The following is a 17,255-nucleotide window of genomic DNA, read 5'->3' on the forward strand; positions in this document are numbered from 1 at the left end:
GTCAATAATGAAGCAAAGAAACGTGAACAATTCTCTGCTTCTCGAATGCTTTTTTCTATTTTATATAGTTTTAAATTAAATAGGTTTAAAACTGTTTGTAACACTTGTTTAAAAAATAATAAACATATTTACTGATGTGAAAATAGTGTCAGCGAATAAAATGAATAAATATGGTGATACATACACAATAAATCTGCATATAAAACACACTGTGTGAATCCGCCTGCATGCTCTGGGCGCGCTGGCCCTTTAAGGCGTCAGCGGGGAGCCACGGGGCTTCCCACTGACGCCTTAAAGGGCCAGCGCGCCCCGCTGACAGGCCGTGGGCTGGCGTGGAGGGATCTGCCGTTTCTCTGGGCGCGTCCGGGCCTTCGCGACCCTCGCCGCCCACGCCTGTTGACGCCTGACACGTCTGCAGTCAGAGGGATGAGCGCGTGACAACGACGCCCTCCACCTCGTCCCCAAGGTGCGATTCGTCTGTAGGTGCGTTCGTTTTCTCTACGCGCAGAAAGGTCACAGCGCTCTGAAACCAAACCCCGCTTCGCAGCAGCCGAGGAGAAGAAGATGATGAAACAAAGCGCGCTACTGGGCGTGAGCAAAGTTGAGGCCGGCTTTGAAGTGAAGCCACACATTTTGCATGATTATCACTGTTAAGTTCTTGATCTGGAGCCAGCAGGCACGAACAACAACAGCAGCTTGGGATTAGTCTCCCCCCACTCACACGCCTACCTGCAGCATAAGTCCCTGACTCAATTAGAAAGAACCTCTGCAACTTAGGCTCCTCACAGACCCACACCGGCCTGCCCACTGCACCTCCTCACAGCACCTCCTCACAGCAGCTCCTCACGCACACAGACCCACACCGGCCTGCCCACTGCACCTCCTCACAGCACCTCCTCACAGCAGCTCCTCACGCACACAGACCCACACCGGCCTGCCCACTGCACCTCCTCACAGCAGCTCCTCACTGCAGCTCCTCACGCACACAGACCCACACCGGCCTGCCCATTGCACCTCCTCACAGCACCTCCTCACAGCAGCTCCTCACAGCAGCTCCTCACGCACACAGACCCACACCGGCCTGCCCACTGCACCTCCTCACAGCACCTCCTCACAGCAGCTCCTCACGCACACAGACCCACACCGGCCTGCCCACTGCACCTCCTCACAGCAGCTCCTCACGCACACAGACCCACACCGGCCTGCCCACTGCACCTCCTCACAGCACCTCCTCACTGCAGCTCCTCACAGCAGCTCCTCACGCCCACAGACCCACACCGGCCTGCCCACTGCACCTCCTCACAGCAGCTCCTCACGCACACAGACCCACACCGGCCTGCCCATTGCACCTCCTCACAGCACCTCCTCACTGCAGCTCCTCACGCACACAGACCCACACCGGCCTGCCCACTGCACCTCCTCACAGCAGCTCCTCACACACACAGACCCACACCGGCCTGCCCACTGCACCTCCTCACAGCAGCTCCTCACGCACACAGACCCACACCGGCCTGCCCACTGCACCTCCTCACAGCACCTCCTCACTGCAGCTCCTCACGCACACAGACCCACACCGGCCTGCCCACTGCACCTCCTCACAGCACCTCCTCACAGCAGCTCCTCACAGCAGCTCCTCACGCACACAGACCCACACCGGCCTGCCCACTGCACCTCCTCACAGCACCTCCTCACTGCAGCTCCTCACGCACACAGACCCACACCGGCCTGCCCACTGCACCTCCTCACAGCAGCTCCTCACGCACACAGACCCACACCGGCCTGCCCACTGCACCTCCTCACAGCACCTCCTCACTGCAGCTCCTCACAGCAGCTCCTCACGCACACAGACCCACACCGGCCTGCCCACTGCACCTCCTCACAGCACCTCCTCACTGCAGCTCCTCACAGCAGCTCCTCACGCCCACAGACCCACACCGGCCTGCCCACTGCACCTCCTCACAGCACCTCCTCACAGCACCTCCTCACGCACACAGACCCACACCGGCCTGCCCACTGCACCTCCTTACAGCAGCACCTCCTCACAGCAGCTCCTCACAGCACCTCCTCACAGCAGACTAAAGCACACACTGATCAGACCTCAGGGCCGACGCACACGCAGGAAATAAGATCCATCTGCCGTTAATTAAATATCGCACATCGTCCACGGAGGTTTCTGCCTGCGTCTCCGTCTTTGGGGGAATTTGACAGGATATATATATTATATATATATATATATATAATATATATATATATATATATAATATATATATATATATATATATATATATATATGAAATTCAAAAGGAATGCAAGTGTTGAAACAAGTTCAGGTCACGTCAGGAAGTAAATGTGAGTTTAAGCTTTAATGTGGCCCCCAGCGTGGAGCGTGACCCAGGAGCTCACCGCCACGTCGGCCAATCAGAAGTCTCCCTGGACCAGAGATGCAGCTACAAGCTGCGAAGATACACATTTAAAATGAGTTAACTTCGCTCTCTATTTGCTCTGTTTGTGGTCTCCTCCAACCTCTCTAGCGGCTAAATGCTCCACTATGGGGAGGGGGCCAAACGGGGCGGCCGGAGGGGCCAAACGGGGGGGGCCAGAGGGGGCCCAGACGGGCCAAGCGGGGGGGCCAGAGGGGCCAAACGGGGAGGGGGCAGAGGGGGCCCAGGCGGGGCCGGACTGCTGGGCCTCCGGCCGCCCACGGAGAGGCCTGGCTGGGTGGGCGTCATCTATGGAGCGATTGATCCCAGACACAAAGTCTCCCTGTTGTCCTGCAGCAGCTCAGAGGCTCTGCAACCTGTACGAGTACTACGAGTACTACGAGTACTACGAGTACTAGTACTACTACACTATGTAACATTACTCTACATCATATGTAGTCAGCTAAGTGGGTTAGATGTACTGTGATAGTAGTGAAACGTGGTACCCACCCCCCCCATTGTGACCGGTGGATGAAACGTGGTACCCCCCCCCCATTGTGACCGGTGGATGAAACGTGGTACCCCCCCCCCCATTGTGACCGGTGGATGAAACGTGGTACCCCCCCCACCCCATTGTGACCGGTGGATGAAACGTGGTACCCCCCCCCCCCATTGTGACCGGTGGATGAAACGTGGTACCCCCCCCCCCCATTGTGACCGGTGGATGAAACGTGGTACCCCCCCCCCCCCATTGTGACCGGTGGATGAAACGTGGTACCCCCCCCCCATTGTGACCGGTGGATGAAACGTGGTACCCCCCCCCCCCCCCATTGTGACCGGTGGATGAAACGTGGTACCCCCCCCCCCCCATTGTGACCGGTGGATGAAACGTGGTACCCCCCCCCCCCCATTGTGACCGGTGGATGAAACGTGGTACCCCCCCCCCCCCATTGTGACCGGTGGATGAAACGTGGTACCCCCCCCCCCCCCCATTGTGACCGGTGGATGAAACGTGGTACCCCCCCCCCCATTGTGACCGGTGGATGAAACGTGGTACCCCCCCCACCCCATTGTGACCGGTGGATGAAACGTGGTACCCCCCCCCCCCATTGTGACCGGTGGATGAAACGTGGTACCCCCCCCTCCCATTGTGACCGGTGGATGAAACGTGGTACCCCCCCCCCCCCCATTGTGACCGGTGGATGAAACGTGGTACCCCCCCCTCCCATTGTGACCGGTGGATGAAACGTGGTACCCCCCCCCCCCATTGTGGTGGTAATTTCCTTCATAAAGATGCGTGTCTTCTCTAAATGTGATTATATGAACTGAATGCTGCATAACGCGCCGTAACGAGCTTAAGATGTTTTAAAATCCATTAGCACGCTGACAACGGGGGAGACCCCCCAAGGAGACCTTCAAGGGGGACCAGATCAAAACCACAGCGGGACCCGGGACGCTTCCCTCAGGAGCCCCTGGTCTAGGGTCTAGGATCCAGGACTTATTACAAGTCATTACAAGATGGAATAAACCAATGAGAGCCTTTGAGGACCTCTAAACGTCCAATCACTGACCTCCGTTTGGGGGAGGAGCCTGTGACTCAATCAAATGAGGCGACAGGCGACAGGGCGGCGTCCTCACTCTGCCGTGCAACCGTCGGCAAGGCCGGCGGGTTGATGCCGGAGCGACCGTGACAGCTGTCGGCTCTCATGAGCCTGACGACGAGGAACCGGACGGCTGGAAGTTCCTTCGTGAACACAGAACATCAGCAAAGGACTCAACGTGTCGTCATGACGTGTTTACGCCAACGTCACCAATAACCCTTCAAATGCTTTACATTCAAAGATCATAATATTACTACACAGGCACAAGTCGTTTCTTTGAGTTTGTTAGGACTGCCTCCCCTGAACCTCTCGTCTTGGGTCAGGAAGTGACCTCTGACCTCTGCAGAGTCCAGGGCGGAGCCGTCATGACCTTGGTTCCACAGACTCCGCCTCCCCAGAGAGGAAAAAGAAGATATCAGAGCGACTGATGCCTTTTATTTTTAGGTTATCAGGTTTCATCATTTCAATAGAAATGCGCTGTTTGTGGAGAAAAAGAGAGAAAAGAGCTGAAAGGATATAAAACATATCTTTTTTTTACTAATTTCAAAAGCTGATGCGTGTTTTGATGTCGAATAAAAATCTAAATAAAAGAACAATTAGACATTTTTAAACCCCATTAGAACATAAAAAGAGAATCCCATGAATGCTGCTGCAGTGCCCACAAGCAAGGCACCTCGTTTGTTCCAGTGATTGGAGACGTCCGCAGGTCGCAGCACCCCTGGGTGCCACTGGCATTGACGACGTGCAGCGGCTTCTGGTCGTGACACCCTGGAATGAAACGGCGTGCGGTTCATTACGAGGCGAGACAAAACAACTCTCCACGGATCTCAGACAGGCCGAGCGCGCCAAGACGCTCTCTTTATTTATATAAATATATATTTATATAAATATATATTTACCACAGCACAGTCTAGTTCTTGAGGAAGCCTATTACTGTCCTCCCACACACACACACACACATCAGCAGCAGGCGCACCACGACCTCAATAACCCTCCACACACACATCCAGAGGCGGGTTCACACACACACACACAGCGCTACTGCCACCCAGTGGAGGGGTACTGCACTTACTGCAAGTATGTGACATACTTTTACATTAATCATGGAGATTATATTCTTTAATTAACAATGTCTACATGATTTATTACCACGTAAATACTTAAAGCAATTTAATTAGGCTGGTCCTCACAAGGCCAGTAAAACCAACTCGAGTGATAAACATTTAATTCTATATTATATTATGACCATCAGGAGTAAGTGACAACGATGCAGTTTGTTTTGGAAAGAAAAAACATTGTTTAATTGTTTAATTGACAGAGAAACGACCCCAAAACACAGAAGGCTGAGAAAAGTTTGGAACCGGAAACAAACCAGTAAATACGGCCAGTCGGCTATATTATATTATATTATATATATATATATATATATATATATATATATATATATATATATATATATATATATATATATATATATGTATGCAGCTTCAACTGGGAAATATTGGAAGCAGGCGTCAAGAAGACCGTCAGTACGACATCCCATAATAATAATAATAATAAGTTAGGACAATAACGACGATGACAGGAAGAGGCACTTCTTCAGTAAATTATATAAATATTTTAACTGTGATGCAACAAAAGGAATCTCAGTTCCCCAAAAGGCCACAGAGGAAAGGAAATGAGGAAAGGAGTCCAATAATAACTAAGAGCAGGATTTATGTTTCATTTAAAAACTCTAAAATGTGATCAGTTTCAAGAACAACCTCAGATATTAATACAAAATAAATTTAAGTGTGACTTAAATGCTTTAAAATCTCAATTTCAGAACTTTTTACTCTTTAAATTAAGTTATTAAATAACTGAAGATAAATAAGGTGCACGGCGCCAAAAGGTGCGTTGGATTCGACCACCTCTGAGAGGAAAACGGCCACAATCCCTGCATCTCACTCCTGTGACTCACTCCTGCATCTCACTCCTGCATCTCTCACTCCTGCGTCTCACGCCTGCGTCTCACTCCTGCGTCTCACTCCTGCGTCTCACGCCTGCGTCTCACGCCTGCGTCTCACTCCTGCATCTCACTCCTGCATCTCACTCCTGTATCTCTCACGCCTGCATCTCTCACGCCTGCATCTCTCACGCCTGCGTCTCACTCCTGCATCTCTCACGCCTGCATTTCTTACGCCTGCGTCTCACTCCTGCGTCTCACGCCTGCGTCTCACTCCTGCATCTCACTCCTGCATCTCACTCCTGTATCTCTCACGCCTGCATCTCTCACGCCTGCATCTCTCACGCCTGCGTCTCACTCCTGCATCTCACTCCTGCATCTCTCACTCCTGTACCTCTCACTCCTGTACCTCTCACACCTGCGTCTCACCCCATGAAACGACCCAGAGTCCTAAAAAACGTTATATAAAAACTCCCCAAAATTATGTACACGCTTTACAATTAAAGAGTTAGTGGAGCTGCAGGCGTCCGTCTGACGGGGTGCGTTTGTTTTTTGTCCTCGTTACGAGTCTGCGGCGTTCGGCTGCGTGGGTGTGTCTGTGCCGTCATCGCCAGCCGCCGCCTGGACGTCAGGTGCCTAGCAACGAGAGGAACACAACAGTGATGGAGGAACACCATCGGCACCAGCTGGAGCCAACGAGATCTTCAGCCTCCAACATGGCCGGCGCTGACGTCACCGGAGACGTCCTTAAGGCGCCACGACACGGGGGCGTGGGGAGGCTCGTCAACATGCAGGAACCAACGCGCCCACACACCCATACACATGAGTCACTGGGATCAGTACATGCGTCAACACACACACACACACACACATAGTGAACACCTCCATGCACATGCACACAGTAGTTTTCCATCGACAACAACATCTCACCTGTCTTCAGAGGGAGAGCGTGTGTGTGTGTGTGTGTGTGTGAGAGAGGGGAGGAAGTGTCAGAACGTTACGGTTAATGACTCAACGGATTAAAACATTAAAACAGTGAACACTTCAATGTATTTAAATAACACGTGTTCTTCACCTGCAGCGGTTGCGTCTCTGGCGCCCGTTTCTTCATCATCTCCTTCACCTGGACGATGGCGAAGACCACGGTGACCCAGGGGGCGCCGGAGAGCACCCAGGCCGGCCTGTTCACGTCCTCCTGGTCCTCCTGGTGTTTGGTCTTCCTCACGGGGGACGCGGCCGCCTTGCTAACGGGGGCGGGGCTACCGGCGGCGGACCGGCTCTGCACCAGGTCGATGGTGGCGATGGGAACCGAGCTAGAGGGAACCGGGATGTTCTCCGCCAGCATCTTGTCCTCTGAGGGAAGATGAGAAGCTGAAGTTAACCCGAAGCCTGGAGAAGAAGAACACTGAAGCACGAGCTCCACCCACCTTTCCCCTCGGCCTCTCCACTCAGACACTGGATGAGGGCGAAGACGAGGAGGATGACGAGGGACGCCATGCCGATTCCCCTGAACGTCTCCGCAGCGCCTGCAAACAGGAGGGAGGGACACGCTGAGTGACAGCTAGAGGTCTGCTTCGTTCTCCAGGAAGCACGGTTTCAGTCTCAGTACCGAAGTAGTTGACGAACACCCCGCCCACCATGGCCCCGCAGCCGCGGCCCAGGCCCAGGTGGAGGCCCTGCAGGATGCCCTGCGCCGACGTCCTCAGGGCCGGAGGCACCGCCGCACTCAGGAAGGAGATGCAGGCTGCCCAAACCGAGGCGTGGGTCACACCTGGAGGACACACGGGGACAGACACGGGTCACAGGCGGAGGAGGAGACTACTCGGACATGAACAACATATATATTTATATTACACACACAGTATTGTTCTTCTTTGCCCTCGAGGAGGAACAGCTGAGTCTCCTCACTCCTCTGAGAGTGTTTTGGCTCAAGTTTCAGTGGTAAAAGTCTCACTTTATTTATCAGGGTGACAAACTGTGATCACAACAAGTGAAAGACGATTAACAGTAACAATTAATTCATTAATTAACACATACTGAGCTCTGATTTGTTTAAAAACATCACTTCTTTTTCACATGTTCGTGTCCCTCTTACTTTTCCCTTTCTTTGTAAATACCTCACTATAAATGTATTTTTATATATATATATATATATATCCATCCATCCATTTTCAATACCGCTTATCCTCATTAGGGTCGCGGGGGCGCTGGAGCCTATCCCAGCTGACATAGGGCGAAGGCAGGGGACACCCTGGACAGGCCGCCAGTCCATCGAGGGCATATATATATATATATATATAGTATAATTGTAAACTAAAAGTGTTTGTATTTGTATGGCTAATATTACTATCTGCATCATAACTCTTGTTATTAAAGTAACTCAACATTACGACCATGACAGTAATTAAAGATTGGTTTATTTTAGTAAAAGAAATTATTTTTTTCCCTGTTTGACTTCTGCAGATATTACAGATCTATTACAGATGTATTACTAAGTAATAAAACAACAACAAGAAATTGCATAAGAGAAAATGCTTTTAGATTAGCAATAAGAGAACTTAACCTTTTTTAGAAACAGTGTAAAATATCACTATTTATACTAAATTCACAAGTTTTATTATTTGACGGTTTATACGAGTTATTTACTGCTCAAAATATAACGAATGAGAATTAAACGTCCTTCTGAAGCTTTATTTTGCCAACTTCCTGTCTGAAGTCACATGACCGTGGCCACGCCTTCTTAAAGGGCCGGTCGCATCACGATGACATAACTTTTCATTGTTGGTCAAACAGACAAAACAAGCATCGAACTGGTTTTCACTGGTTTACTCAGAGAGGCGTCTGTTTTCTGAAGGTGGGAATCTAAGCACACACACACACACACACACACACACACACACACACACACACACACACACACACACACACACACACACACACACACACACACACACACACACACACACACACACACACACACACACACACACACACACACACACACACACACGGCGTAATTGTTAAATGTATAATATGATTTTATTTGGGGCATAAACGTGCCTTGACTTTTGAAACTACAGTGCCTATAGTGCAATTTGTAAGCCTATATTTGTTTACATTTGTTTTTAGATGGGCACCATTAAAAGTATGCCTAATTAAATATGAGCAGTTCCTTTAATCCTGAAGGTAAAGGCGTGTTGGAGGTGTGAAGGCAGACATGTACAACAACTCCAGGCAGACCTGGTGTTGTTGTACATGTCTGCCTTCACACCTCACGCCTTTATGTCATATTACAGGAGGCTGAACAGCAGGCGGCCTGATTAGCATCCTGTTGGACAAACAGCTGCTTCCTGTCGCGTCCCCGGGGTCCTAGCTTCCACCTCCCCCGCCTGCAGATGGAGAAGCGGTACCTTGAAGGACCTCCATGGGCAGGATAGTCCAGGCGTTCTTCAGGTAGGAGATGTACAGGTAGCGAATGGTGTTGCAGGCCAGCCCGATGTACAGCACCCTGAGAGGGAAAAGATGGAGGACATACATGAGAAAAGTCTGTGTGTGTGTGTGTGTGTCTGGTGTGTGTCTGGTGTGTGTGTGGTGTGTGTCTGTGTCTGGTGTGTGTGTGGTGTATGTGGTGTGTGTGTCTTGTGTGTGTGGTGTGTGTCTGGTGTGTGTGTGGTGTGTGTCTGGTGTGTGTGTGGTGTGTGTGTGGTGTGTGTCTGGTGTGTGTGGTGTGTGTCTGGTGTGTGTGTGGTGTGTGTGTGGTGTGTGTCTGGTGTGTGTGTCTGTGTCTGGTGTGTGTCTGGTGTGTGTCTGGTGCGTGTCTGGTGTGTGTCTGGTGTGTGTGTGGTGTGTGTCGTGTGTGAGTGTGGTGTGTGTCTGGTGTGTGTGTGGTGTGTGTCGTGTGTGAGTGTGGTGTGTGTCTGGTGTGTGTGTGGTGTGTGTCTGGTGTGAGTGTGGTGTGTGTGTGGTGTGTGTGTGGTGTGTGTCTGGTGTGTGTCTGGTGTATGTGGTGTGTGTGGTGTGCGTCTGGTGTGTCTGTGTGGTGTGTTTCTGGTGTGTGTCTGGTGTGTGTCTGGTGTATGTGGTGTGTGTGGTGTGCGTCTGGTGTGTCTGTGTGTGGTGTGTGTCTGGTGTGTGTCTTGTGTGCGTCTGGTGTGTGTGTCTGGTGTGTGTGGTGTGCGTCTGGTGTGTGTGTCTGGTGTGTGTGGTGTGTGTCTGGTGTGTGTCTGGTGTGTGTCTAGTGTGTGTCTAGTGTGTGTGTGTGTGTGGTGTGTGTCTGGTGTGTGTGTGGTGTGTGTCTGGTGTGTGTCTGGTGTATGTGGTGTGTGTCTTGTGTGCGTCTGGTGTGTGTGTGTGGTGTGTGTGGTGTGCGTCTGGTGTGTGTGTGGTGCGTGTCTGGTGCGTGTCTGGTGTGTGTCTGGTGTATGTGGTGTGTGTGGTGTGCGTCTGGTGTGTCTGTGTGTGGTGTGTGTCTGGTGTATGTGGTGTGTGTGTCTTGTGTGCGTCTGGTGTGTGTGTCTAGTGTGCGTCTGGTGTGTGTCTGGTGTGTGTGGTGTGTGTCTGGTGTATGTGGTGTGTGTCGTGTGTGGTGTGTGTCTGTGGTGTGTCTGGTGTGTGTGTGGTGTGTATCTGGTGTATGTGGTGTGTGTGTCTTGTGTGTGTCTGGTGTGTGTGGTGTGTGTCTGGTGTGTGTGTGGTGTGTGTGTGGTGTGTATCTGGTGTATGTGGTGTGTGTGTCTTGTGTGTGTCTGGTGTGTGTGGTGCGTGTCTGGTGTGTGTGTGGTGTGTGTCGTGTGTGTGGTGTGTGTCTGTTGTGTGTCTGGTGTGTGTGGTGTGTGTCTGGTGTGTGTGTGGTGTGTGTGGTGTGTGTCTGGCGTGTGTGTGGTGTGCGTCTGGTGTGTGTGTGGTGCGTTTCTGGTGCGTGTCTGGTGTGTGTCTGGTGTATGTGGTGTGTGTGGTGTGCGTCTGGTGTGTCTGTGTGTGGTGTGTGTCTGGTGTATGTGGTGTGTGTGTCTTGTGTGCGTCTGGTGTGTGTGTCTAGTGTGCGTCTGGTGTGTGTCTGGTGTGTGTGGTGTGTGTCGTGTGTGGTGTGTGTCTGTGGTGTGTCTGGTGTGTGTGTGGTGTGTATCTGGTGTATGTGGTGTGTGTGTCTTGTGTGTGTCTGGTGTGTGTGGTGTGTGTCTGGTGTGTGTGTGGTGTGTGTGTGGTGTGTATCTGGTGTATGTGGTGTGTGTGTCTTGTGTGTGTCTGGTGTGTGTGGTGCGTGTCTGGTGTGTGTGTGGTGTGTGTCGTGTGTGTGGTGTGTGTCTGTTGTGTGTCTGGTGTGTGTGGTGTGTGTCTGGTGTGTGTGTGGTGTGTGTGGTGTGTGTCTGGTGTGTGTGTGGTGTGTGTGTGGTGTGTGTGTGGTGTGTGTCTGGTGTGTGTCTGGTGTGTGTCTGGTGCGTGTGTGGTGCGTGTCTGGTGCGTGTGTGGTGCGTGTCTGGTGCGTGTGTGGTGTGTGTGTGGTGTGTGTGTGGTGTGTGTCGTGTGTGTGGTGTGTGTCTGGTGTGTGTGTGGTGTGTGTGTGGTGTGTGTCTGGTGTGAGTGTGGTGTGTGTCTGGTGTGTGTCTGGTGTGCGTGTGGTGTGTCTGGTGTGTGTGTGGTGTGCGTCTGGTGTGTGTCTGTTGTGTGTGTGGTGTGTGTCGTGTGTGTGTGGTGTGTGTCTGGTGTGTTTCTGGTGTGTGTGTGGTGTGTGTGTGGTGTGTGTCTGGTGTGTGTCTGGTGTGTGTGTGGTGTGTGTCTGGTGTGCGTGTGGTGTGTGTCTGGCGTGTGTGTGGTGTGTGTGGTGTGTGTGTGGTGTGTGTGTGTGGTGTGTGTCTGGTGTGCGTGTGGTGTGTGTGGTGTGTGTCTGGCGTGTGTGTGGTGTGCGTCTGGTGTGTGTGTGGTGCGTTTCTGGTGCGTGTCTGGTGTGTGTCTGGTGTATGTGGTGTGTGTGGTGTGCGTCTGGTGTGTCTGTGTGTGGTGTGTGTCTGGTGTATGTGGTGTGTGTGTCTTGTGTGCGTCTGGTGTGTGTGTCTAGTGTGCGTCTGGTGTGTGTCTGGTGTGTGTGGTGTGTGTCTGGTGTATGTGGTGTGTGTCGTGTGTGGTGTGTGTCTGTGGTGTGTCTGGTGTGTGTGTGGTGTGTATCTGGTGTATGTGGTGTGTGTGTCTTGTGTGTGTCTGGTGTGTGTGGTGTGTGTCTGGTGTGTGTGTGGTGTGTGTGTGGTGTGTATCTGGTGTATGTGGTGTGTGTGTCTTGTGTGTGTCTGGTGTGTGTGGTGCGTGTCTGGTGTGTGTGTGGTGTGTGTCGTGTGTGTGGTGTGTGTCTGTTGTGTGTCTGGTGTGTGTGGTGTGTGTCTGGTGTGTGTGTGGTGTGTGTGGTGTGTGTCTGGTGTGTGTGTGGTGTGTGTGTGGTGTGTGTGTGGTGTGTGTCTGGTGTGTGTCTGGTGTGTGTCTGGTGCGTGTGTGGTGCGTGTCTGGTGCGTGTGTGGTGCGTGTCTGGTGCGTGTGTGGTGTGTGTGTGGTGTGTGTGTGGTGTGTGTCGTGTGTGTGGTGTGTGTCTGGTGTGTGTGTGGTGTGTGTGTGGTGTGTGTCTGGTGTGAGTGTGGTGTGTGTCTGGTGTGTGTCTGGTGTGCGTGTGGTGTGTCTGGTGTGTGTGTGGTGTGCGTCTGGTGTGTGTCTGTTGTGTGTGTGGTGTGTGTCGTGTGTGTGTGGTGTGTGTCTGGTGTGTTTCTGGTGTGTGTGTGGTGTGTGTGTGGTGTGTGTCTGGTGTGTGTCTGGTGTGTGTGTGGTGTGTGTCTGGTGTGCGTGTGGTGTGTGTCTGGCGTGTGTGTGGTGTGTGTGGTGTGTGTGTGGTGTGTGTGTGTGGTGTGTGTCTGGTGTGCGTGTGGTGTGTGTGGTGTGTGTCTGGCGTGTGTGTGGTGTGTGTCTGGTGTGCGTGTGGTGTGTGTGTCTGGCGTGTGTGGTTTGCGTCTGGTGTGTGTCTGGTGTGTCTGGTGTGTGTGTGGTGTGTGTCTGGTGTGTCTGGTGTGTGTGTTGTGTGTGTCGTGTGTGTGTGTGGTGTGTGTCGTGTGTGTGTGTGGTGTGTGTCGTGTGTGTGGCGTGTCTGGTGTGTCTGGTGTGTTTGGTGTGTGTCTGGTGTGTCTGGTGTGTGTATGGTGTGTGTATGGTGTGTGTGGTGTGTGTCTGGTGTGTGTATGGTGTGTGTGGTGTGTCTGGTGTGTGTGTGTGGTGTGTGTCTGGTGTGTGTGGTGTGTCTGGTGTGTGTGTGGTGTGTGGTGTGTCTGGTGTGTGTCTGTGGTGTGTGTCTGGTGTGTGGTGTGTCTGGTGTGTGTCTGTGGTGTGTGTCTGGTGTGTGGTGTGTGTCTGGTGTGTGTATGGTGTGTGTGGTGTGTCTGGTGTGTGTCTGTGGTGTGTGTCTGGTGTGTGGTGTGTCTGGTGTGTGCGTGGTGTGTGCGTGGTGTGTTTCATGTCTCACGTGTCTCACATGTTTTATGACTCACATGTCACATGTCTCTCGTTTCTAACATGTTACATGTCTCAAATGTCTCACATGTTACATGTCTCACGTGTCTCACATGTCTAACATGTTACATGTCTCACATGTTACATGTCTCACATGTTACATGTCTCACATGTCTAACATGTTACATGTCTCACATGTCTCACATGTCTCACATGTTACATGTCTCACATGTTACATGTCTCACATGTCTAACATGTTACATGTCTCACATGTCTCACATGTTACATGTCTCACGTGTCTCACATGTCTAACATGTTACATGTCTCACATGTCTAACATGTTACATGTCTCACATGTCTAACATGTTACATGTCTCACATGTTACATGTCTCACATGTCTAACATGTTACATGTCTCACATGTCTCACATGTCTCACATGTTACATGTCTCTCGTCTCACATGTTACATGTCTCACATGTTACATCTCACGTGTCTCACATGTCTCTTGTGTCTCACATGTCTCATGTCTCACATGTCTCACGTGTTACATGTCTCACATGTTACATGTCACATGTCTCTCGTGTCTCACGTGTTACATGTCTCACATGTCTCTCGTGTCTCACGTGTTACATGTCTCTCGTGTCTCACGTGTTACATGTCTCACATGTCTCTCGTCTCACATGTTACATGTCTCACGTGTCTCACGGCCGTGAGGTGCGACCATGAATTCACCCGACAGACAGACATAGAATCTGTTATATGCGTTAACTCCAGAATAAAGTTGTTTAATGTTTGATGTTCTATGATTCAGCTGCTTTCTCCGTCTCACATGTTATGGAGGAAAGAAACGATGGTGACGAATGAATCAACAACCTCCGAGGCTGAAGAGGTCTCACCTGATGTGGCCGACCAGCTCGATGAACTTGTGGCTGGAGAAGTAGGCGGTGAGCTCTGAGACGTGGCTCACGACGGAGCAGACCCCGAACAGCGTGGTGGTGCCCCCCAGGTCCTCCAGGTGCCAGTACAGGAAGGTGAAGACGAAGCCGTAGCCGAAGCCCATGAACCAGGCCACGAAGAGGACGGAGCTGTAGCGCACGCTGCAGAGGAGCTTCAGCAGGTCGCTGTAGTGGAACTCCTGCGCAGCGTCGGGGCCGGCGGGAGTCGGGTCCGAGGACTCGGGCAGTGCCCCGGGGGGTCCCTCGTCCTCCGCCGCCACCCCCTCTGAAAGCTCCTGCTGGTAGTCGGCACCGTTCCCGAAGTGAAACTGTGTGGCGACGACGAACGCCACGGCCATCAGCACCCCGAAGGCGATGAAGGCGATCTTGTAGTTGTGGAGGCTGAGCACGGTGCAGCCCGTGCCGACGAGCTCCACGGTGAAGTACGTGTGGTCGCTCCAGATGCCCACCAGCAGCATGGCCAGACCCCAGCCCAGCGAGCCCCACATCCTCTGCAGGCCGTAGCGGTCGCGAGCCTTGCAGAGGTTCTGCAGGGTGACGGTGTCCACGATGGTGAGGGTGGGGGCTGCGAAGAACTCGCCCACGATGATGAGGAGCAGGATGAGCAGGAAGATGGTCTCCACCTGGTCCTTGTTGTAGACGATCTGGTAGTCCTTGGCTTTGGTCGGAGCTGGGGAGGTTGTGGTCGTGGTGGCGGGGAGGGTGGTGTTCGGCGCCAGCGGGGTGGTGTTCGGCACAAGTAGGGTGGTGTTCGGCGCCAGCGGGGTGGTGTCCGGCACAAGTAGGGTGGTGTTCGGCACCAGCGGGGTGGTGTCCGGCACAAGTAGGGTGGTGTTCTCCAGCGGAGAAGTAGCGTTGGCGTCTATGCTTCGCTCGTGCCGGTGATGAACGCCTATATAGGAGTCCAGGATCTCAGGAAGCCAATCGAGGTTCAGAAAGCTCCGGCGACTTCTGGTGTGGTTGGAGGAGGAGTTGATGGAGTTGGTGGAGTTGCTCAACTGCGTGAAGTTATCCAGCGGGAGCATCGTCGTCATGGGCGCCGCCGCCGTCGTCGCTTCAGCACCCATCTCCTCACACACCATCTGAGCCGGTTTCACGAAGCCGATGCCGCAGTTGAAGACCAACCAGCACACGACCGAAAACAGCAGCACCGCCTTCCCTTTCTGGAAGCGGTCCGCCACCAACCCCCAGAAGGGGGCGCTGCAGAACTCGATGAAGTAGCGGATGCCGACCAGCAGCCCGCTGCGGCTGGCCGACATGCCGAGCTGCTTGTAGTACACGGCCAGCAGAGGGTGCAGCGAGCCGTAGGCGGCGAAGAAGAAGAAGTAGAAGACTTTGGAGACGAGGAGGCGGCTGTTGATGCGGAGGCACATCCTCTCGCAGCAGTCTATGTGCGCCGCCGGCTGCTCGGGCGCCGTGTCCGAGGCGCCGTCAGAGGCGCCGTCTGAGGGGGCGTCCGGCGGCGGCGGCGGCGGCGGCGGAGCAGAAGCGCCCGCCGGCTTGCCCAGCACATACTTCCCCTTCTGCTCCTCCTCGTCATCGGACAGGATGGCGACCTTGTCGTCAGCGGGCATATCTGGAAGATAAGGAAATGAGGGTGAGAGCGGCGGCCAATAAATGTCGGATCTATTTACATTACTTTTCATTTAGCTGACGCTTTTATCCAAAGTGACTTACAATCATGTTACATTCATACAATGTAGAACAGTTCAGGGTTAAGTGTCTTGCTCAAGGACACATCAACTAGGGCGGGGATTGAACCGCCAACCCCCTGATTGAAAGACGGACCTGCTAACCCAGTCGCCCTGTATTTTGGTCTGCTGCTATATTTGGTCTGCTCTGTGAAACCAAAATCATGCATGATGATGGAGCCCTGTAAATATCATTAAATTAAATATATATTTATATATCTCTATGTGTGCCTTTACATGTACCGACATTAAACAAGCTAGTAACATAAATAGACGTTTTGGGGTAGTATCAAATGAAAAGTGATCATTCAGGTGATATTATGGGATATAACGGCTCATAAAACAGACACAGGCCCAAAAGGTGAAACATTTTGATATCTTAATACATTGTAAAAGATTAGATATCATTTTTAAAGCATTTAGATGTGAAACCTTCATTTAATTAATGAAAACAACATAAACAAGGGATAATTTCTCTACTTTTTAGTGAGTTATTCAACGTAACTCCAGCAGAAGAGTTACTGTACCTTCTGAAATATAACTACTCCAGCACTGGCTATAGTCCCTGAACCATCAGTGAAGTGACTTCCGGTTTGACGAACCGGCCGCTGCAGGGCCCCGGACCCCCGCTTGAACCCCGTGTGGCCGTCACCGAGGAGCCCATGCGGAAGTGATTGTCATCTTGAACAAAGCTCGCTCATTTAAGCCGAACAAGCCAACATTCACTAATGAACCGGAGACCGGGGCGATGACGAAAAGACGGTGAAAGCGTCGGGAGCGAGGCACCTGCTGTTATCCAGCCGCCTCAATTAGAGTCTCCACGTCCCGAGACACGCGCACACACACGTCAAATAAAACGTTTCCACACAAAGCACACGCACGAAGCACACACACACACACAAGGCTCACCTGCTCAGGTCGCCGCTCCCGTTAAACGATGACTGCGCAGTTTCTGCCTTCTTTTGCGGTCATTGTTCACTCATAAACGGCCATAAACGTGGTTCGGACCCTCCGGAGCGTGTTTTCTATGTTATCGTTGAGTTCAATAGTTTCTCCGTATTGTGAGCAGCAGCAGCAGCTCGTCAAACCGGAGCTCCCACCTGTCCGACCGTCAAGTCCGCCGTGATGGATGCCACGGCTTCCGGCCGGCGCTTTCAAAAT

The 17,255-nt window shown here is 52.2% G+C and overlaps 2 protein-coding genes and 1 long non-coding RNA gene across 5 annotated transcripts in view; 2 read left to right on the forward strand and 1 right to left on the reverse strand.

Annotated features, from left to right (window-relative positions):
- LOC117746596 (mucin-2-like) overlaps positions 1-2,126 on the forward strand; it is a 6,107-nt gene extending 3,981 nt beyond the window's left edge. The window contains exon 2 of the mRNA XM_034555843.1: positions 778-2,126. Coding sequence (XP_034411734.1) covers positions 778-2,126 — 1,349 coding nt within the window. The remainder of the gene's footprint in view (positions 1-777) is intronic.
- Positions 2,127-5,294: 3,168 nt separating this feature from the next.
- LOC117741777 (major facilitator superfamily domain-containing protein 6-A-like) lies at positions 5,295-17,230 on the reverse strand. Of its 3 annotated transcripts, none has more exons than XM_034549011.1 (8): positions 17,004-17,230; positions 15,204-15,979; positions 14,344-15,161; positions 9,377-9,474; positions 7,576-7,737; positions 7,394-7,492; positions 7,042-7,319; positions 5,295-6,602 (listed from the first exon to the last, which is right to left on the reverse strand). In XM_034549011.1, exons 2-8 carry the CDS (start codon positions 15,975-15,977, stop codon positions 6,528-6,530), a joined length of 2,304 nt encoding a protein of 767 aa, XP_034404902.1. In that variant the 5' UTR covers positions 15,978-15,979; positions 17,004-17,230; the 3' UTR covers positions 5,295-6,527. The 3 variants fall into 3 exon arrangements, with proteins under 3 accessions (XP_034404902.1, XP_034404909.1, XP_034404896.1); XM_034549018.1 differs by adding an exon at positions 6,897-6,900 and having other exon boundaries at positions 14,344-15,979; XM_034549005.1 differs by having other exon boundaries at positions 14,344-15,979.
- On the forward strand, positions 8,718-14,391 carry LOC117742150. Its single transcript, XR_004610919.1, has 3 exons — positions 8,718-8,820; positions 9,263-9,419; positions 14,288-14,391. It is a non-coding gene; the product is annotated as an uncharacterized LOC117742150 (long non-coding RNA).
- Positions 17,231-17,255: the final 25 nt, after the last annotated feature.

This window comes from Cyclopterus lumpus, chromosome 2 (assembly GCF_009769545.1).
Source record: "Cyclopterus lumpus isolate fCycLum1 chromosome 2, fCycLum1.pri, whole genome shotgun sequence".
Classification (NCBI taxonomy): Eukaryota; Metazoa; Chordata; class Actinopteri; order Perciformes; family Cyclopteridae; genus Cyclopterus; species Cyclopterus lumpus.